Source organism: Leucopleurus acutus, assembly GCF_964270905.1.
Source record: "Leucopleurus acutus genome assembly, chromosome: 4".
In the NCBI taxonomy this organism is placed as follows: Eukaryota; Metazoa; Chordata; class Mammalia; order Artiodactyla; family Delphinidae; genus Leucopleurus; species Leucopleurus acutus.
Window position 1 is genome coordinate 121,309,152 of NC_139146.1, and position 22,003 is coordinate 121,331,154.

The 22,003-nt window shown below is 36.2% G+C and overlaps 1 protein-coding gene across 1 annotated transcript in view; it reads left to right on the plus strand.

Moving 5' to 3' along the window:
* The window catches only part of PTPN13 (protein tyrosine phosphatase non-receptor type 13), a gene marked incomplete at its 5' end in the record, with an annotated part of 176,769 nt that overhangs the window by 87,703 nt on the left and 67,063 nt on the right, over nt 1-22,003 (plus strand). Inside the window, 5 exons of the mRNA XM_082838934.1 lie at nt 2,748-2,930; nt 5,587-5,749; nt 11,378-11,795; nt 11,937-12,034; nt 13,632-13,688. Coding sequence (XP_082695060.1) covers nt 2,748-2,930; nt 5,587-5,749; nt 11,378-11,795; nt 11,937-12,034; nt 13,632-13,688 — 919 coding nt within the window. The remainder of the gene's footprint in view (nt 1-2,747; nt 2,931-5,586; nt 5,750-11,377; nt 11,796-11,936; nt 12,035-13,631; nt 13,689-22,003) is intronic.

The following is a 22,003-nucleotide window of genomic DNA, read 5'->3' on the forward strand; positions in this document are numbered from 1 at the left end:
GTAAAAGAGGGAACTGAGGCTCAGAGAGGAAATGTAATGTTCCCAAAGTCAGTGACTGATATGTGGAGCAAAACTATGATTTGAACCCGTATCTATCTGGCTCTGGATTATATGCTTTTATCCTATTTCATACTCTCAAAATCAAGATATATTATAAAGAAGAAACAATTGGATTTTGTGACTGTCTGGATAAGAAAGGCAAGTTGAAACTAATTCTAGAGTTGTTTTGCTTTGTTTTTTCTTAAAAAGCTTAAGATTCAATTATATCTTCTAAAAATAGTCTTTCCATTAATGCCAACTAATTCACACGGGGGAAGGGGGTTAGAAAAATTGATTTATAGTTTCAGTTCTGCCACCATGTTCCTATAAGACCTCAGATGAATGACAGTGCATTTATGATTAGAAAAGACAGTACTATGCAAACTTCCAGTGTGAATAGCAAATATATGATAATATTCTATTGAGAAGAGAAAATTCAGAATATTCTCCTCTTGGGGGGACTTCCCCAGTGGTCCACTGGTTAAGACTCCCTGCTTCCACTGCAGGGCATGCAGGTTCGATTCCGGTTGGGGAGCTAAGATCCCATATGCCCTGTGGCATGGCCGACAAAAAAAGAAAAGAAAAGAAAAGAATATTTTCCTCTTGTAGCTCCCCAGGATGTAACAGCATGCCTTAAATTTGCTGCTCCATAATAAGGGAAGGGAGCCAAGTTTCCCTGCCCTACAAATATCTATAAAGGGGTTTCATTCACAGACTTATACCACCTTTAATCTAGGATTCATGGTAAGAAAGGCAGGGTGGTTTGTTTTAAGTTGACTCTACTTTTAAAGACATTACCTTATGTACTTATATTTTTCCTCGGTTATTACATATTTATACTTGTAGGAAGTAAATATCAAGTTATATTTTTATTAATAAAGGTAGAAGACAGATTAACACAGCAGAAAGAATTTGCATGGGGATTTTCAGACAGTCTTGCATTTGAATTCTTGTTTCAACCAGCTGGGTAAACTTGGACAATGTACTTTAACCTCTCTGAGCTTCAGTTTTCCCCATATAAGTAGTGTGCTTAATGCATAGTAGGCTGCCCTTCTCCTTCTAATAATGTATCCTGTTACTCCTTTTCTCTTCAGCTTGAGCATCTTTCTTCTAACCTAAGAATTTTTTTTAAAATCTCATTAATATACCCTTCCAAGGTTACTCTTCTGCTATATATCATATTGCCTCTGAAAAACTTTTATATCTTTTTGTAAATCTGCTTTATTGAGGTATAATTTACATACAATAAAATTGACCACTGTTAAATGTTCAATTCAGTGAGTTTTGAAAATATATATACAGTTGAGCAACCATTTCCACAACCATGATAAAGAACAAGGGTTAGCAAACTGTGGTCTGCCTATTTTATAAGTAAACTTTTATTGGAACTCGGCCATGCTCATTTGTTTCCCTATTGTCTGTATCTGCTTTCACACTACAACAGCAGGGTTAAGTAGTTACAACAGAGATCGTATGACCCACAAAGCCGAAAATGTTTCCTATCTAGCCCTTTAAATAAAAAGTTTGCCAAAAATATAACACACTTCCAACACCAAAAATTTCCCTCATGTCCCTTTCCATTCAGTCCCTTCCCCCCTATTCCTAACCTCTGGCAAATATTGATCTGCTTTCTATCACTATAATTTTTTTCTTTTCCAGAATTTCATTTAAAGAATCATATATTGCATAGTCTTCTGTGTCTGGTTCTTTTCACTTAGAATAATACTTTTGAGATTCACCCATGTGTGGTGTGTATAGTAGTTTGTTTATTATGGCTGAATAGTTTTCTGTTGTACAGATATGCAACAATTTGTTTTCTTTTTCTTTAGTTGATGGATATAAAGCTGCTTTAAACACTCAAATACACATTTTTGCATGAACATATGATTTTTCTTTTTCTTGAGTAAATACCTACCATTAGGTTTGCTGGGATCTATGGTAAGTGTATGTGTTACTTCTGCAGAACTGCCAAATTGTTCTCAAGTGGTTGTACAGTTTTACAGTACTACCAGTAATGTATGGGATTTCCAGTTGCTCTACACCCTTAACAACACTTGGTATGTTTAGTTTTGTTTTCTTTTTTTTTACATTTTAGCTATTGAAATAAGGTAAGCAGTAGTTTATGATTGTAGTTTTAATTTGTATTTCCCTAATTACTGTTATTTTGAACATCTTTTCATATGTTTATTTGTTGTTCGTATGTCTTCTTTGTTGATGTGTGTAATAAAATCTTTTGCCCATTTTTGTATCTGGTTATTTTGTATCTGAGAAGTACGTATTCTTTATGTATTCTAGATACGATTCCTTATCTCCCAGTCTGTGACTTGCCTTTGTTTTTCCTGTCATTGACTTTTGAAGCGCAGAAGTTTCTGATGTTAATGAAGCTTCAGTTTACCAATTTTTCCTTCTGTGGTTCCTGCTTTTTATGTCCCGTCTAAGATATCTTTGTCTAACCCACAGTCAAATATTTTCTAAACTTTCTAGTTTTAGCTCCTGTATTTAAGTCTGTTATCGTTTTGGGGATAATTTTCATATATTGGCTAAAGTAAGGGTCAAGATTTATTTTCTTGGCATATGAATATCCAGTTGTTCCAGCAAATTTGTTTAAGAGACTATCCTTTCCATATTAAACGACATTGGTACAACTTCTGTATCTTTAAGTCACCTTTTCCAAGGTGCATTTTTATGTTATGGTATTGTTCCAACAGGTCTGCCAAAGACTGACCGAATATGGAGTTCATTTTCACCGGGTGCACCCTGAGAAAAAGTCACAAACGGGAATACTGCTTGGAGTCTGTTCTAAAGGTGTCCTTGTGTTTGAGGTTCACAATGGAGTTCGCACATTGGTCCTTCGCTTTCCATGGAGGGAAACCAAGAAAATTTCTTTTTCCGTATGTGCATTTTAACCTCTCTTGATTCTGCATTTAAATTGGTGTTGTTGATTTCAAATGTAACGTATTAATTGACTTTTCTTAAGCGAACTTTAAACCCTGGCATTTAGTAGGGCTTATATGTCTTAATACTATTTAACTCTTCTTTCTTAGTTGTGGGAAGTATTATTGAGATTTTGGTTTTGGTTTTCTCAGAAGGTGATTTTTAAAAGAATTCTTAGCTGGTTATATGCTCAATTAACTTTAGTTAAATTACAACCAAGTTGACTTCTCTGTTAATTCAGAACTTATTCTAGGGTACTAATACTTCTCACATGGAGAAAACCCGCTAATGTATTTAAGACTGATAATTATCTTAACCCCAGTGAACTTTGTCTAGTTTAGTAATAGGTCCCTCACAGAACTGTATTTGAATCTCAGTGGTTCAGAGATTTACTGACTTTTATGAACTAGCCTCAGGACTTTCTACAGTTTTAAGTTTTAGTGTGTAGTCTCTGGAGATAAAGTTAGGAAAGCAATTTTTAGAAAATCATGTTTATGAAAGATAATGAACTATAAAGGCATATTTTGATTTTGGAAGTAGGTGGAAAATCTGAACATTGAAGTGTGATTGTCAAACCCCAGAGGTAAATTAAAAATCTGTTCAGGTATTTGTTTTCCTAATGGTATTCAGGGACTACTGACATCTTTAGTTTATATTTGGGCTGAAATATGGTTTCACCAGAACAAACAAAATTTATAAGGTTATAATATCAAAGTCCCAACTGACTGTGGATAATCTTCAACCTAGAGACCTTTGGAATCATTTCTAGACCTGAGGGTTAGTTGGTTGGTTTCCCGTGAAACCCAGAGATACCACTAAGATTACCACATAATAATGTATTCTCTCAGGAAATCCCAGACCATCCTCATCTTCCCAAGATTGTCAAGATCAGGAAATTACCTAGGTTTAACTTACCTTCCCCAATGAAAATGCTGGCAGAGCAAGTGCCTAGAGGAAACCTTGATGAATTAAATATAAATCTAATTTGGACCAGTTTTAAAAGGGCAGCAAATCAAATAATCATCCAGCATTCAGCCGTCATTTACCAGCTATCACATCAGCCCTGCAATAAAAATAGAACTAGCTGTGATTAGCTCATTTTTAAAGATCTCCAGTAATAAAGAATAGCTCACATTTCCCTGCAAACTATTCCCATCTTTAACAGAACTTGTTTATCCTGTAGTTCTTTCTCTAACACAGAGTTCTCTATTTTAAACTCTCCTTCTTTATTCCACTGGCCTCTGGGGAGATGGATGTTACCCTTCGCCCTTCTCATCTCTTACAACTGAAATTCCTTAGGCACATTTCTTGTCCAGTCCATCAGTTAACACTTAGGATCAATTATCCTTATGATTTGTTTCAAACCTGTACAGCTTTACGACTGTGGAGTTCAACATCCTTGGGAATTACTTGATAGTGGTTAAATGCACTGTTTGTTAGGAGAAAAATTCCCCAACTATTTGAAGAGTTACTAGGAATGCTACTGGTAGTCAGGATACTAGTTTGGTGCTACTATTGCTTTAACTCCTCTCTAATACTTGCTGATTTCCTTTACTAAAGAAAGAGAGAACAGGGTCCCCGAGATTTCATTGGTAACAACATCTAGCAAGAATTTAATAGTCTTATTTTGTTTTTAAGACCAGGAATTATGAAGATGGCACCTGCATGATTGAAGTTTGAGTAATACTCTGTTATCATATCTTTTGTGAGTCTACGAAATTTGACTTGTCTGAGCCTATTTCTGCATTTGACAGCAAGACAAGGGACATGATATAGAGGAAGTAATTTGTACAGTAGAGAAGCCAAGAGCTACAGTAGAATCTAGCTGGGCTTGAGCAATTCTCCAGAGACATTAGTCTTAGATCCCTGACATGTTGAATTCTAGTCTTTTAAGGCATATGGCTCACTGCAAGCCTTACCACATAGGTCGCAATATTTCAGGGTGTCCTCTTACATATGAAACATTCATTTTTAAGAAGCAGGGAGATAAAACTGATTAATGATTCTTTTCCTTTCCCAGAATTTGGCAAGAATCACTGTCTCTAAATATTGATGTGTTTCATCTCTCAGCCCAGCAGTTATGTTATCCGGTGTTTCTGCATTCCAACATTTTCCTTAACTTCCCACATCTTCCATCCCAGCCTTCATGCCACCAAGATTTTTCTTGACTGAATCACAGTGCTTATTACTGCATATTAATATCAGTTTTTGTTGAACTTCATTTTTTTTAATCTAAGACTGTAGAACATATATTTCTTGTAATTTCTTTTTCAAATAGTTTCGGTGTTTGTAAACATTGCAGTAAACTCAAAATATCAGTAATCTTTAAAGGAAGCTGTTTCCCTTGCTGGTGGCTGGTATACAGTCTATACAATTTGATTTAGGCTACAGTTTCTAAAAGTGGCAAATAATATTAATTTCATTTATTTCCTAAATTTCTAATAATACAGAGTTATATTTTTCTATATTTATATTAGATATAGGTCAATGAGTATTCATGCCTAATAATGTGAAGTAAAAATAATATCTGTACTTATTGTTTCTAAAATTTGGTCATGCAATGAAGTGATAGGAAAATATCCTAATTTTAAATACCCTTGATTAATATTGTAGAAAAAGAAAATCACATTGCAGAATACATCAGATGGAATAAAACATGCCTTCCAGACAGACAACAGTAAGATATGCCAGTACCTGCTGCACCTCTGCTCTTCCCAGCATAAGTTCCAGCTGCAAATGAGAGCAAGACAGAGCAACCAAGATGCCCAGGATATCGGTAAGGAGAAGCAAACTGTGTCAGATGACTCCAGGGTAGATGCATGATTTTTGCCACAAACTTTAAAAGAACTTCCACTTTTAGGATGAAAATGACAAGGTATGTAGATGTTAAATGACTAAGTCAAGTTCATAAAGGTGTCATAAATGAAGCTGAGATGTCAACTTCATGTTTATTTTGAAAACAGCACCCCTCATCAGTCAGGGAGTACCTATTGAACTATTTTGTGCTGATTGTTAGGCTAGCTGATGTAAATATTGTAAAAGTTTCAGACACATTCTCTACCCGTAGTAAACTTACGCACTGAGAGATAAGACCAACAAACATGAAACAGTAATACACAATAGAGGGTCAAGGTTTCAATAACAGGTTCTATTGTACAGTCTCTGATATACACTACAGGAGGAAAAGGAGATCAGAGGATAGAGTATGTGAGTGGTGGCACTTGAATTGGAATTTTCAGGACAAAAATAATTAAGTAGGTTGACGATAAATGGAAGGGCTTTCCAGATAAGGGAAAGAACATGGGAAACAAGGTGGTGGACTCTGCACCCAGAATGGGGAAGTCATGTACCATAACAGTTTTGGGGGTGACAGATTTCAGTTTTACTTGGTCACGTCCCTGTTCTGAGACTGACGTGAGTAACCATAGTACCAATATAAGTGCTCAGGAGAGCGGTTTCAGTTCCTTTTGAAAAGGAACCAACAGAAGAAACCGATTTAGCTCTGAAGAAAATCTCAATCAGAACTGAAATATTTAAAGCTTACTCTGCAAGACCACATGTAGAGATTAAAGTTGTAGAAAGTCTAGTTCTGCATATTAAATTCTTATAGACTTCAGTGAAACACTTTTTAAATCAAGAATTTGATTAAAAAATTAAATGTAATGGCACTGATGACTTTGTGCAGCAGAGCCCTATGAATTCTTTATCTGAAACTTCCCATGTAGGATCAGACTGGGGTGATGGCAACCTATGAATAAATGTTTCTCAGCCTTTCAGAATCAAGATGGTAGGGGCTGTATACTGATTAAAAATGAAGATTCCAGAAACCTATGTGACACTTAGTGAATCACAGTCTTTGGGCATTGGGTCCCTGGAATCTGCATTTTAACAGGCTTTCCTCAGTAGTGATTTTATGCATGCTACAATATGATAACTGTTGCTGTAATCTCATTATTCCTTTTCTTTCCCTGCTTTGCTCTGCTAAAAAATTTGTATGCTCTTATATATTTTCAAAGTATAGTGAAATATACAGAATGAAGTAAGTCAGAAAGAGAAAAACAAATACCGTATGCTAACACATATATATGGAATCTAAAAAACAAAACAAAAAAATGGTCATGAAGAACCTAGGGGCAAGATGGGAATAAAGACGCAGACCTACTAGAGAATGGACTTGAGGATACGGGGAGGGGAAAGGGTAAGCTGGGACAAAGTGAGAGAGTGGCATGGACATATATACACTACCAAATGTAAAATAGATAGCTAGTGGGAAGCAGCCGCATAGCACAGGGAGATCAGCTCGGTGCTTTGTGACCACCTAGAGGGGTGGGATAGGGAGGGTGGGAGGGAGGGAGACGCAAGAGGGAAGAGAGATGGGGATATATGTATAGGTATAACTGATTCACTTTGTTATAAAGCAGAAACTAACATACCATTGTAAAGCAATTATACTCCAATGAAGATGTTAAAAAAAAAAAAAGAGAAGCCACTGCAATGAGAAGCCTGCGCACCACAAGGAAGAGTAGCCCCCGCTCGCTGCAACTAGAGAAAGCCTGCGCACAGCAACAAAGACCCAGAGCAGCCAAAAATAAGTAAATAAAATAAATAAATTTTTTTAAAAAGTATAGTGAAATAAACTTATGAGAGCCATTGATATGCCTACTTAGATTAATATTCTATTCAAGTCAGAATTGAAAAATTGAAGGTTACATTATTATAGATGTGGTATAGGGTGCTATAGTGAAGAGTCAGAAGACAAAACTATGAACCAGCTTTCCACCCTCAGCATTTCAATGATATATTGTGGTAGTTAAGAACATGAACTGTGGGGCAAGACTGCCAGTGTTCAAACCACGCTCTTACTTGCAAGCTCTGAAACCGTGGGCAGGCGACTCAAACTCTCTGCCTTAGTTTCCCATCTGGTAAAATGATTATCATAATGATAATACCAACATCATAAGGTTATTGTGAAGACGAAATGAATTCATATATGTAAAAGTGCCGGCACAAAATAAGTATTGAATAAATATTCATTATCCTTCTTATCATCAACATTGTTTTACCACGACTACCACTAGTTATAGTAGTAGTAGGATGACCTTAGGAAAGGAACTGACGTTTTGAGGTCTCATTTTCTTCACCCATGAAGTGGGAATGTTCTACATCTCAGTTTTCCCCCTAAGAACACAACTATGTATCCTTAAATTCATATGTAAAAGGACTTTACGATGGTATTATCTACATCTATTCCCTGATTTTGTTAAGCCTCGAAAGGAATTATTTTCTGCTTGGAAGCAGCTTAGAAGTAACTACCTGCCTACTTAACTGTCTGTACTAGACAAGTGAAAATAACCGGTGTTATCTATTGGAGGTTGATGGGGTCACAAGTGTATGTTGCTTCTTTAGAGTCATAGGATATGGGTGATAGAAAGAACCTTAGAGGCCATTAAGTCCGTAATTTTACTGATGAGGAAACAGGTTCAGAGAAAGGAGTGTCTCACTTAACCTCATAGTTAGAAGTCAAAGGAGACTAGAACGTGATCTCTTAATTCCTAATCCAGTAGTCTTTCTATTTGATAAGTTTCCAAAGAACTAATTTGCATGGAATTAAGATTAATAATCATTTACTGAGCACTTGCTACATGCTAGGTGCTGTGGGTTACAAAAATAAATGAAGCCTCTCCTCAAAAGAGCATACAATTTAGTTGATGATATAAGGAAATACAAAACAAGTACAAGAGACTGAATAGTAGCACAGTGTGGATTGCAGACTGAGTGTGGAACTAACAAAGACTTTGAGTTCAAATTTGAAACATTAGTAATAGGATGTAGGTTCATTCTAATGTCCTTTCCCATCCTGGTGGTCCATGTTGGAATCCTTTCCAGGTGAAGGGCAGTAGGACAGTAGATAAGTGGGTGGTTTATTATTCCATCCCACGGATATGTGCAATGCTTTAAATTCTACCCAGGAATGAGCTATGAATGGATTTGAATAGCATAATCCTTGGTATGTTTACAAAACAGATATAACCTAAGCTGAACTGGTGGTCCCTATGCCTGCCAAAGTTTGGTCTACATTTTCCTTTAGGGTGAAGAAAACTTTTGGGTACAGAGGCATTTCCCAGTAGTTAAATCTGTTTAAGACTCAGTTTTTGCATCTTTGAATAAAGTCTGCTCTCAAAGTAAAAGAAAATAGAATTAATGTTATCTGCTCTCATAAAAACTCTTATTTGAAGCTAAAGATTATACTGGGAATTTTAAAACAAAAGGGTTTTTTTTAATTGTTATGTTTTAACTTGGTGTCCACTTCTACTTCAAAGAAAGAATGTTGAATTTTCCTGGTGATGAGACATGGTTTTTTTTGTTTTTTTTTTTTTAATTTCCGCTTTTGTAATGACATTTACATTTATATAGGAAATTTCCTTATTTCTTTTTTTTTTTTTTTTTTCCCTGTACGCGGGCCTCTCACTGTTGTGGCCCTTCCCGTTGTGGAGCACAGGCTCCGGACCAGCAGGCCCAGTGGCCTGTTTTTTGTTTTTTGTTTTTTGTTTTTTTTTTAATATCTTTATTGGAGTATAATTGCTTTACAGTGCTGTGTTAGTTTCTGCTGTACAAGAAAGTGAATCAGCTATATGTATACATATATCCCCATATCCCCTCCCACTTGAGCCTCCCTCCCACCCTCCCTATCCCACCCCTCTAGGTCGTCACAAAGCGTTGAACTGATCTCCCTGTGCTATGCAGCAGCTTCCCACCAGCCATCCATTTTACATTTGGTACTGTATATATGTCAATGCTACTCTGTCACTTCTCCCAGCTTCCCCTTCCCTCCCTGTGTCCTCAAGAGACGTGTTTATTTAAACTTCATTCTGATGTATGAATATGAAAGAGTTGCATTGTTTTCCTATCTGTTTACACCTGAGATGAAATGTTGATTATTAATCTTCCTGGGAATTAGAAGATAAATGAAACAGAATCTTAAGATCTAAATCAGCAACATTTGACATTCTCTTTTTAAAAAACAAGTTTTCGCAGCTGTTTTACATAGTGGTCAAGCTGTATTGGTACTTTCCATGGGGAGACCAATTGGGTTGCCTTGTGATGTGGATTACTAATGCCAAATGAACAGCCAAACCATTTGAAATTCTATGCTTCTGGTCCTTTATATACATGAAAGGATTTTGATGCCAAAATTCTGTGATGCAGTGCTTTCGTTTATAGCCTCAAATGTTCCAATACTGACATGACATTTGTTCTCACAAAACAGAATAGCCAATCACTTGTTATAAGGTATCTCTAAATTTGACCCCTAAAAGAATACTTTGGATATGTATTTAGGAGTGAAAGGAATTTAAGCATAAAAAGAACCCCAGCTCCTTAATCATGTTAATTAACAGAAACAAAAAAGACAAGTAATGTGAGGTTCTCTTGTGGCCCCTGGGCCTCAGTTAAATCAGGAAAAGTCTACAAGGTGGGGAGGTGGTATTGGCATAGTAATGAAATGACAGAAAATAGGCCATAAAAGGCTTTTGTTTCTGCTTGGGGGTTTGGGGTTTTGGGGTTTTTGTTTTTGTTTCTTTGTTTTGCGGAGTTGCAGAGCACAGGCTCTGGACGCGCAGACCCAGCGGCCACGGCTCACGGGCCTAGCCGTTCCGCGGCATGTGGGATCTCCCGGACCGGGGCACGAACCCGTGTCCCCTGCATCGGCAGGCGGACTCTCAACCACTGCGTCACCAGGGAAGCCCTGTTTGTTTGTTTTTTAGTAGTAGTTTTATTGAGACCTAATTCACATACCATACAATTTAACCACTTAAAGTGCACAATTCAATGATTTTTAGTATATCCACATTGTTAACAGAGTTGTGTGAACATCACCACAATCTGCCATAAGCTTTTAAAAATATAATAAGAACTTTTTCTCTGGGCAAAACTCTCCTCTTGCACAGCTCTTTTCAGGCATGATCTCACTATATTGGCCTATCCAGGTTTTATCTCTCCCTCTCCCCATCCTTGGTTTGCTGGTATTTTATCAGAGACACTACTAGCGATAAAATTTTCTCTGTCAAATGTCATTCTCCTTCCTAACTGAAAACTGTATTGAGGTCAGCAAGCCTGAATGAAACCCAAACATTATTAGATCCAGGAAAATCACTAGATGAAATAAGGCAATACTGACCAGTCCCTGGCTGTGAGAAAGCTACAAGGATGGAGAGATGGTATGAAAACCAGAATCTTACAACCTCCTTTTTAAAATCCTCGATTGCCACTCTTTGAAAGCTACCTACTTCTGATGGCAATCAAAATGATTAAAAATTGCATGCTGTTTTTTAGTTATTAAAATAGCTTTTCTCATAAAAGGTTCTGTGGTGTTTTCATCGTGTAAAGCAATCCTATTTCCTTATAGAGAAAGCTTCATTTAGGAGCCTGAATCTCCAAGCAGAGTCCGTTAGAGGATTTAATATGGGACGAGCAATCAGCACTGGTAGTCTGGCCAGCAGCACCCTGAACAAACTTGCCGTTCGACCTCTGTCAGTTCAAGCTGAGATTCTGAAGAGGCTATCCTGCTCAGAGCTGTCGCTTTACCAGCCATTGCAAAACAGTGCAAAAGAGAAGAGTGACAAAGCTTCTTGGGAGGAAAGGCCTAGAGGGATGAGTAAATCATACCACGATCTGAGTCAGGCCTCTCTCTATCCTCATCGGAAAAATGTCATTGTTAACATGGAATCCCCACCACAAACCATTGCGGAGTTGGTAGGAAAACCGTTTCACCAGATGGCGAGATCTGATACGGAATCTTTGGCAGGATTCACAAAACTTAATAAGTAAGAACATACTTAACTAACCCAAACTACATATTTGTAAATTCTGCATTTCCTACTTTTGTTTTTGTTTTGACAATTTATTATTTTCATCATACTTTTTTACACTGACACTTCCCCCCCACCTTCCTTTTCCCTCTTTAGTTCAAAGTCTGTTGCAAGTTTAAATAGAAGTCCTGAAAGGAGGAAACAGGAATCAGACTCCTCATCCTTTGAAGACCCTGGTCAAGCATATGTTATAGGTCAGCATAAACAAGCTTACCTTCTCTCTCCCTTACCTCATGCTCATAATGAAGTGAATGAGACAGTGTTAATTACCAGGAAATTATTTTTGGTTGTATGTCCTAATTACCAAAACTTTTTGTGAATATAAAATTTTAGGCTACTTAAAAAGTACCAAGTCAAATCAAAAATTGATTTAACAAGTGATTACCTCATGGCACAGACTGTTAGCTTTCTCTTGGTCACAGTTAAAGGCCATGACATTCTTACCAAGAGAACCCAGGTAGTCTGGTGCCATGGCTTTGGATAGCCTTCCTTTGGATTTTCCTTACAGTCTGTGAGAGTAGACTCCACTGATGCTATATTTTTTTTTAAGAAAAGTTTATTTAGGTTACTTTCAGAATGGAATTGTGTCTAGAAAGAGATAGTTTTATGCAATGTGCTATGGTTGTTAGGTAGAAATTCTTAGTTGATTTAAGTTTTCTCAATTTCTCCCAGCTAGCTGGGGCCTATGAACTATTTAAGTATAGACAGAAGTTGTTTGTGTTTATAAATACACACTACCTTATAAGATAAACAGAAGGATTCCTGTTGTTTTGTGCATCTTAAAAGCGAACTGCATGGGAATCAATCTCTTAGAAAAGTAGATATTTAAGCACAGAGGTCTGAATGACTACTCAGAATAGGAAACAGTTGGGCAGACAAGCAGTCAACAAGGATACCCTTTTCTATGGTTGTTTTACTAAATAATACTAATTAACTCTCCCTTGGAACTAAGTGTGATCATAACTATACAAAGTTAAAAAGTATTTTCTCACCCTGTAATTGGATTGGGGCTATGTGGAGTAAATGAAGTCAAAGAGAATTACACTATAATTGATAAATATTTATGGAAGGCCACATTACTTCATTAATATAGGTTTCCACAGCTTTCAGAGATTATACTATCATCAATTTAAATTGAATTGGTTAAAAAAACTTTAAACAGATGAAAGACAAGACTCCATCTTATAGGTCACCCTATGCATTGAAAATAGCCTAAAAAGACACTGATTTAATCTTTCAGAAAATAATTTTCGAAGTGTATTCATATATAATGGGATCTCTTATAGATTCTAAGCTATTTTCATTAGGAAGGCTTTGTTCTACATAAAAATTCATCACATATCAGATATAGAGTAGTGAATATTCCATAGAAAAACACAAGTAAAATAAAATTCAACCATAAAAAAATTATTTTCTGCATTTGTTTTTGATTGATTATTCATTCTTATCGAATATTGAACTTTCTTTTAACATTTGAACAGATACTTTTAAACTCATTTTAGTTTCATCATTTCATATATGACATCAAAATGTCATTGTCAGAAACAGTTCATCTGTGTTTAAATTTATTCTGCAAAACAAGTTGATATGCTTAACTTGGACATTAAAAGTAGTAAAAAAGAAAAAAAAAAGCCCATTGTGGGGAGACAAGTTATTTTTCTGAGTGTAAATAAAAGAAATTGTTGCTGTCTTAATGTTTTGTTGATTTTTATGAATTTATCAGAAGAAATTACTTCTGTATATAGTATCTGACCATTTTTAAACTGTCTAATAATTTAATTTATACCACAGGAATGACTTTGCATAGTTCTGGAAATTCTTCATCCCAAGTACCCTTAAAAGAAAATGGTAGGTTTACAAAATGTTTTTCCCCTCATTTCCATCATAATTTTTCTCTTGTACCTTGTAAGATAGTCATGGGCCTACTAATAAAGAGCTTTCAATTCCATGTCAAGGATTTTAGGCCTTACATTGGAGTCAGAAGAGAGTTGTGTTTTTCAGCATCTCAGTGATGTGATGGGACCTGTAATTTAGACTAATGTTGATGAACTAGAGAAATGACAAATTCGAGATAAGGACGCTAATTGGGGAGCTAAGGTAGCTTAGGTGGGAGATAATTTTGATTGAAAAGCGTTTTAACTGAGGTATGCTTCAACTGAATCTTGAAATAAAAGGAGTATTTATTCAGGTAGAATGGTGTGGATAAGTATTCCAGACCAAGGGCATAGTGTGATCAAAGACATGCAGACATGTGAGAAGATAACAGATTCAGAGAGATGTAAGAATCTCAGTATGGAGTTATGCTGGGGCCAGAGTGAAGGTCAAAAACTAAATGGCAACCAGCTTTGAGTCTTATCATAAATCTTTTGGGAAGAATTTGAAGACTTTAAATGTTGAGATTAATAGTTTAGAAAGAATCTAAGAAGAATCAAAATTGTAGGAAAAAAACTTTGTGCAATGACTTGAAGGTCAGTGGGTTCACAATTTTTATAATTTAGGTTACAAAATACTTTCATGTACATTATTTGATTTTTCTAACAACCTTCATGGGTATAAAGAATATTATTATCACTATGTATATACATCTTTCCTCCAAAAATGTTTAAGTTTTACCCTCAAATTCTTAAAGTTGAAATAATCAGAAGCCTGATGAGAAGAAAGCAAATATGCTGATCACAAGTATTAATATAGTTAAACTTTGATGAAGCTTTAAGTTTAGCTCTCATTTTCCTGAGAGCCAAGGCAAAAATGAAGGCATGCGAATTAGTTGAACCATATGAAACTGTTGTTTTTGTAGGTCAAAGCTGTCAGACATCAGTAAGCTATTTTGTATAATTCTCATTCTCTAATAGAAATACACATACCAGTTCTTCAAGAGAGGAACATTTTTCTTGGAAGCAAAATTGTGTCCAAAAGTAAATCTTTTTACTTTTATAATATCTTAAATACTCATAACAAATGAAAGATTTTTTCATCTCCTATTTTTTAATGTATTAATCCTTAAAAAATCTGAGGGCATACCATTGAAGAAAAAGTCAGTTTATACTTAGACCTAAGTTACTAAGACCTTGTCATATAGCTTTTTGATGACCAAATGTCTTACATGGACTGAAGTTAGAATAACCTCTGTACCTAAAATAGGTCAGTTATTAACATGTCCATAGCGGTTGTACTTATTGACTGACAGTTATTTAGTGCTTACTATGTGCCAAACACTGTTCTAAGCACGTTGTGTTTCTCTCTCAATCCCCACAACAATCCTATGAGCCAGAACTAATGCTACTTCCTTTTCACAGATGAGAAGCCAAAACACAGAAAGGTAGAGTTGCATAGTAGGTCATGGAGCTGGCAAAAGCTGGGGCCATGATTTGAATGCAGGATGTCTGTTTCCAGAGCCTATGCTCTAATCCACTCTTTAGACTGTCTCCTAGTATAATAATGCCTAATTATTTTTAGGTATTATTTCTCCCAGATAAACTTTGAAATAAGCTGGATAATAATCTATTCAAGGATGAGAGCCTGAAATGTGTTTTTACCTAGGTTCTAACGGAAAAGAATATGAATTTACATTGGGTACCAAATGAACATCATGTGCAGGGTAGGATCTGTGTTTAAACCTCCAGGCACTCATCTTCCCACCTGCCCACTACAGAGGGGCCAACCCACCTTCCCATGGAGGTGTTCCCCAGTTGGCTTATAGACAAGTTTATATTTTCTTCAAAATTCTCCTTCAGTCTGTCCAAGTAGCCCTGAATTAGTGCTCTGTTGAGAATTGAGTTTTGACATAATAGAGCATGGCAAACATGTTTTTCCAAATAAGGTAACTGAAGATTAAAAAGTTAAATTACTTGCCTGTTGGTCAAATATAGGACTTTTTATTCTCATTTCAGTGTTTTTTGTTGCTGAACAAGATTATTAAGAGAAAATTAGAAATGAGCATTAGTTAATACTGAATTATTTATCACTTAATACAAAGGCCAATGAATAAAATTCAGTCTTAACCTTTTACAACTTTCAGAGACCCATAAAGAGTGTGAAACTTAGAAGATAAAAGAAGAAAGGCAGGAGTCTTCCAATCTCATGAAACAAATATGGAAAGGATTCCAATCCTTTGATTAATTGTGATTTCCAAAAAGAAATAAAGGTTGCTTAACCTTTCAAAAAATGGCACGTTATAACAGTTCTTTTTTTTTAATTATAGTTGATTTACAATATTATATTAGCTTCCAGTGTTCAACATAGTGATTCAGTATTTTATACTCCATTAAAAGTTACAGTGGCTATAATTCCCTGTGCTGTACAGTATATCCTTGTTGCTTATCTATTTTATACATGGTAGTTTATATCTTATTCCCATACCCCTATCTTGACCCTCCCCACTTCCGTCTCCCCACTGGTGACTAGTAGTTTGTTTTCTATATCTATGAGTCTGTTTTTGTTTTGCTATAGACATTTATTTTTTGTGTGTGTTTTTTTTGCGATACGCGGGCCTCTCACTGTTGTGGCCCCTCCCGTTGCGGAGCACAGGCTCAGCGGCCATGGCTCACGGGCCCAGCCGCTCCGTGGCATGTGGGATCTTCCCGGACCGGGACACGAACCCGTGTCCCCTGCATCGGCAGGCGGACTCTCAACCACTGCGCCACCAGGGAAGCCCTATTTGTTTTATTTTTTAGATTCCACGTATAACTGACATCATACGGTATTTGTATTTTCTGTCAGACTTATTTCGCTAAGCACAATATTCTCTAGGCCCATCCAAGTTGCTGCTAATGGCAGAATTTCATTCTTTTTTTATGGCTGACCAGTACTGCACTGTATATAGATATATATACCACATCTTCTTTATCCATTCATCTGTTGATGGACAGTTGGGTTGCTTCTGTAACTTAGATACTTGTAAATAGTGTTGCTATGAACCTTGGGGTGCATGTATATTTTTGGATTAGTGGTTTTGTTTTTTCTGGATATATACCCAGTAGTGGAATTGCTGGGTCATATGGTAGTTCTGTTTTTAGTTTTTTGAGAAACATCCATACTGTTTTCCATAGTGGCTGCACCATTTTACATTCCCACCAACAGTGTACAAGGATTCCCTTTTTGCCACACTCTCAACAACATTTATTATTTGTAGACTTTTTGATTGTAGGTAGCCATTCTGAGAGATGTGAGGTGATAGCTCATTGTGGTTTTAATTTGCATTTCTGATGATTACTGATTTCAAGCATATTTTCATGTGCCTGTTGACCATTTGTATGTCGTCTTTGGAAAAATGTCTATTTAGATCTTCTGCCTGTGTTTTTTATTTGGTTAGTTTTTTTAATATTGAATTGTATGTGTTATTTATTTATTTTGGCTATTACCCCTTGTTGGTCATATCATTTGCAAATATTTTCTCCCATTCAGTAGGTTGTCTTTTCATTTTGTCAATGGTTTCCTTTGCTTTGCAAAAGTTTTAAGTTTAATTAGGTCCTATTTGTTTATTTTGGCTTTTATTTCTTTTGCCTTAGGAGACAGACCCAAAAAAATATTGCTACAATTTATGTCAAAGTATGTTCTGCCTGTGTTCTCATCTAGGAGTTTTATGGTTTCCAGGTCTTACATTTAGGTATTTGATCCATTTGTGGTTTATTTTTGTATATGGTATGAGGAAATGTTCTAATCTCATTCTTTTACATGTAGCATTCCAGTTTTTTCAGCAACACTTATTGAAGAGACTTGTCATTTCTCAATTGTATATTCTTGCCTCTTTTGCCATAGAGTAATTAATCATAGGTGCATGGGTTTATTTCTGGGTTCTCTATTCTGTTCCATTGATCTATGTGTCTGCTTTTGTGCCAGTATCATGGTATTTTGATTACTATAGCTTTGTAGTATAATCTGAAGTCTGAGAAGATGATGTCTCCAGCTTTGTTATTTTTTTCTCAAAATTGCTTTGGCAATTCAGGGTCTTTTGTGGTTCCATATAAATTCTAGGATTATTTCTTCTAGTTCTGTGAAAAATGTCATGGGTATTTTGCTACGGATTTCATTAAATCTGTAAAGTGCTTTGGGTAGTATGGCCATTTTAACAATATTAATTCTTCCAGTCCAAGAGCACGGGATATCTTTCCATTTCTTTGTATCATCTTCAGTTTCCTTTATCAGTGTTTCATAGTTTTCAGAGTGTAGGTCATTCACCTCCTTGGTTAAGTTTGTTCCTAGTTTATTCTTTTTGATGTGATTTTAAACAGAATTTTTTGTTTGTTTGTTTGGTTTTGGGGGTTTTTTTATTTTAACTTTCTCTTTCTGATAGTTCATTATTAGAGTATAGAAAAGCAACCGATTTCTGTATATTTATCTTCTGTCCTGCAACTTTACTGAATTCATTTATTAGTTTTTTGGTGGAAACATTAGGATTTTCTATTTAAAGTATCATGTCATCTGCAAATAGTGACAGTTTTACTTCTTCCCTTCCAATATATAGATGCCTTTTATTTCTCTTTTCTCTGATTGTTGTGGCTAGGGCTTCATTGCTATGTTCAATAGAAGAGGCAAGAGTGGTTATCCTTGTCTTGTTCCTGAATTTACAGGAAAGGCTTTCAGCTTTTCACTGTTGAGTATGATGTTAGCTGTGAGTTTGTCATAACTGACTTTTATTATGTTGAGATATGTTCCCTCTATACCAAATTTGATGAGAGTTTTTATCATGAAAGGATGTTGAATTTTGTCAAATGCTTTTTCTGTGTCTATTGAGATGATCATGTGAATTTTATCCTTCCTTCTGCTAATGTGATATGTCACATTGATTGATTCGTGAAAGGTGAACAATCCCTGTGTCCCTGGAATAAATCCAACTTGATCATGATGCACAGTCCTTTTTATATATTCTTGCATTTGGTTTGCTAATATTTTGTTGAGAATTTTTACATCTGTATTAGATACAAATGGTATAATGGATGGTGGCCTCATAGAATGAATTTGGGAGTGTTCTGTCCTCTTCAACTTTGGGGAATAGTATAGGTATAAGTTCTTCTTTATATGTTTGGTAGAATTTCCCTGTGAACTGTCCAGTCCTGAACTTTTGTTTGCTGGGAGGTATTTTGTTGTTGTTGTTGTTGTTTTAATTATAAATTCAGTTTTACTACTACTGATCAATGCGTTCAATTTATCCACTTCTTCTTGACTCAGTCTTGGCAGGCTGTATGTTTCTAGAAGTTTGTCCATTTCTTCTAGGTGGTCCAGTTTGTTGGCATGTAACTATAATATTCTCTTATGATTTTTTCTATCTCTGTGGTATTGGTTGTAATTTCTCCTCTTGCATTTCTTATTTTATTTATTGGTTCTTCTCTCTTTTCTTCTTGGTTAGCCTGGCTAAAGTTTTTTTTTTTTTTTTTGGTAACATCTTTATTGGAGTATAATTGCTTTACAATGTTGTGTTACTTTCTGCTGTATAACAAATTGAACTAGCTGTATGTATACATATATCCCCACATCACCTCCCTCTTGTGTCTCCCTCCCACTGTCCCTATCTCACCCCTCTAGGTGGTCACAAAACACCAAGCTGATCTCCCTGTGCTATGCAGCTGCTTCCCACTAGCTATCTGTTTTACATTTGGTAGTGTATGTATGTGCATGCTACTCTCACACTTCATCCCAGCTTACCCTTCCCCCTCCCCGTGTTCTCAAGTGCATTCTCTACGTCTGTGTCTTTATTCCTGTCCTGCCCCTAGGTTCATCAGAACCTTCTTTTTTTTTTTAAGATTCTGTATGTATGTGTTGTTTTTCTCTTTCTGATTTATTTCACTCTGTATGACAGACGCTAGGCCCATCCACCTCACTACAATTAGTTCAAATTTGTTTCATTTATGGCTGAGTAATATTCCATTGTATATATATGCCACATCTTCTTTATCCATTCATCTGTCGATGGACACTTCGGTTGCTTCAATGTCCCGGCTATTGTAAATAGTGCTGCAATGAACATTGTGGTACATGACTCTTTTTTTTTTCTTTCTTTCTTTTCTTTTTCTTCTTTTTATTGGCTGTGTTGGGTCGTCATTGCTGCACACAGGTTTTCTCTAGTTGCGGAGAGCAGGGGCTACTCTTTGTTGCGGTGCAACGGGCTTCTTATTGCAATGGCTTGTCTTTGTTATAGAGCATGGGCTCTAGGCACACAGGCTTCAGTAGTTGCGGTGCATGGGCTCAGTAGTTGTGGGTCACGGGCTCTAGAGCGCATGCTCAGTAGTTGTGGCACACGGGCTTAGTTGCTTCATGGTATGTGGGATCTTCCTGGACCAGGCCTCAAACCTGTATCCCCTGCATTGGCAGGCAGATTCTTAACCACTGTGCCACCAGAGAAGTCCCAACATGACTATTGTTGAATTATGGTTTTCTCAGGGTATGTGCCCATTAGTGGGATAGCTGGGTCATATAGTAGTTCTATTTTTGGTTTTTTAAGGAAACTCCATACTGTTCTCCATAGTCACTCTATCAATTTATATTCCTACCAACAGTGCAAGAGTGTTCCCTTTTCTCCACACCCTCTCCAGCATTCATTGTTTGTAGATTTTTTGATAATGGCCATTCTGACTGCTGTGAGGTGATACGTCATTGTAGTTTTGATTTGCATTTCTCTAATGATTAGTAATGTTGAGCATTCTTTCATGTGTTTGTTGGCAATCGACAAACACATCTCCATCTGTTTGTTTGTATATCTGCTTTGGAGAAATGTCTGTTTAGGTCTTCTGCCCAGTTTTGGATTGGGATGTTTGTTTTTTGATATTGAGCTGCATGAGCTGCTTGTATATTTTGGAGATTAACCCTTTGTCAGTTGCTTTGTTTGCAAATATTTTCTCCCATTCTGACGGTTGTCTTTTTGTCTTATTTATGGTCTCCTTTGCTGTGCAAAAGCTTTGAAGTTTCATTAGGTCCCATTTGTTTATTTTTGTTTTTATTTCCCTTACTCTAGGAGGTGGATCAAAAAGGATCTTGCTGTGATTTATGTCATAGAGTGTTCTGCCTATGTTTTCCTCTGAGAGTTTTATAGTGTCAGGCCTTACATTTAGGTCTTTAATCCATTTTGAGTTTATTTTTGTATATGGTGTTAGGGAGTGTTCCAATTTCATTCCTTTACATGTAGCTGTCCAGTGTTCCCATCACCACTTATTGAAGAGGTTGTCTTTTTTCCACTGTATATTCTTGCCTCCTTTATCAAAGATAAGTGACCGTAAGTGCGTGCGTTTATCTCTGGGCTTTCTATCCTGTTCCATTGATCTATATTTCTCTTTTTGTGCCAGAACTGTACTGTCTTGACTACTGTAGCTTTGTACTATAGTCTGAAGTCAGGGAGCCTGATTCCTCCAGCTCCGTTTTTCTTTCTGAAGATTGCTTTGGCTATTTGGGGTCTTTTGTGTTTCCATATAAATTGAAATTTTTTCTTCTGGTTGCTAGTTTGATAGGGATCACATTGACTGTAGATTGCTTTGGGTAGTATAGTCATTTTCACAATATTGAGTCTTCCAATCCAAGAACATGGTATATCTCTCCATCTGTTTGTATCATCTTTAATTTCTTTCATCAGTGTCATAGTTTTCTGCGTACAGGTCTTTTGTCTCCTTAGGTTAGTTTATTCCTAGGTATTTTATCATTTTGGTTGCAGTGGTAAATGGGAGTGTTTCCTTAATTTTGCTTTCAGATTTTTCATCATTAGTGTATAGGAATGCAAGAGATTTCTGTGCATTAATTTTGTATCCTGCTACTTTACCAAATTCATTGATTAGCTCTAGTGGTTTTCTGGTAGCATCCTTAGGGTTCTCTATGTATAGTATCATGTCATCTGCAAACAGTGACAGTTTTACTTCTTCTTTTCCATTTTGTATTCCTTTTATTTCCTTTTCTTCTCTGATTGCTGTGGCTAAAAGTTCCAAAACTATGTTGAATAATAGCGGTGAGAGTGAGCAACCTTGTCTTGTTCCTGATCTTAGAGGAAATGGTTTCAATTTTTCACCATTGGGAACGATGTTGGTGGTGGGTTTTTCATATATGGCCTTTATTATGTTGAGGAAATTTCCCTCTATGCCTACTTTCTGGAGAGTTTTTATCAGAAATGGGTGTTGAATTTTGTCAGAAGCTTTTTCTGCATCTATTGAGATGATCATATGATTTTTATTCTTCAGTTTGTTAAT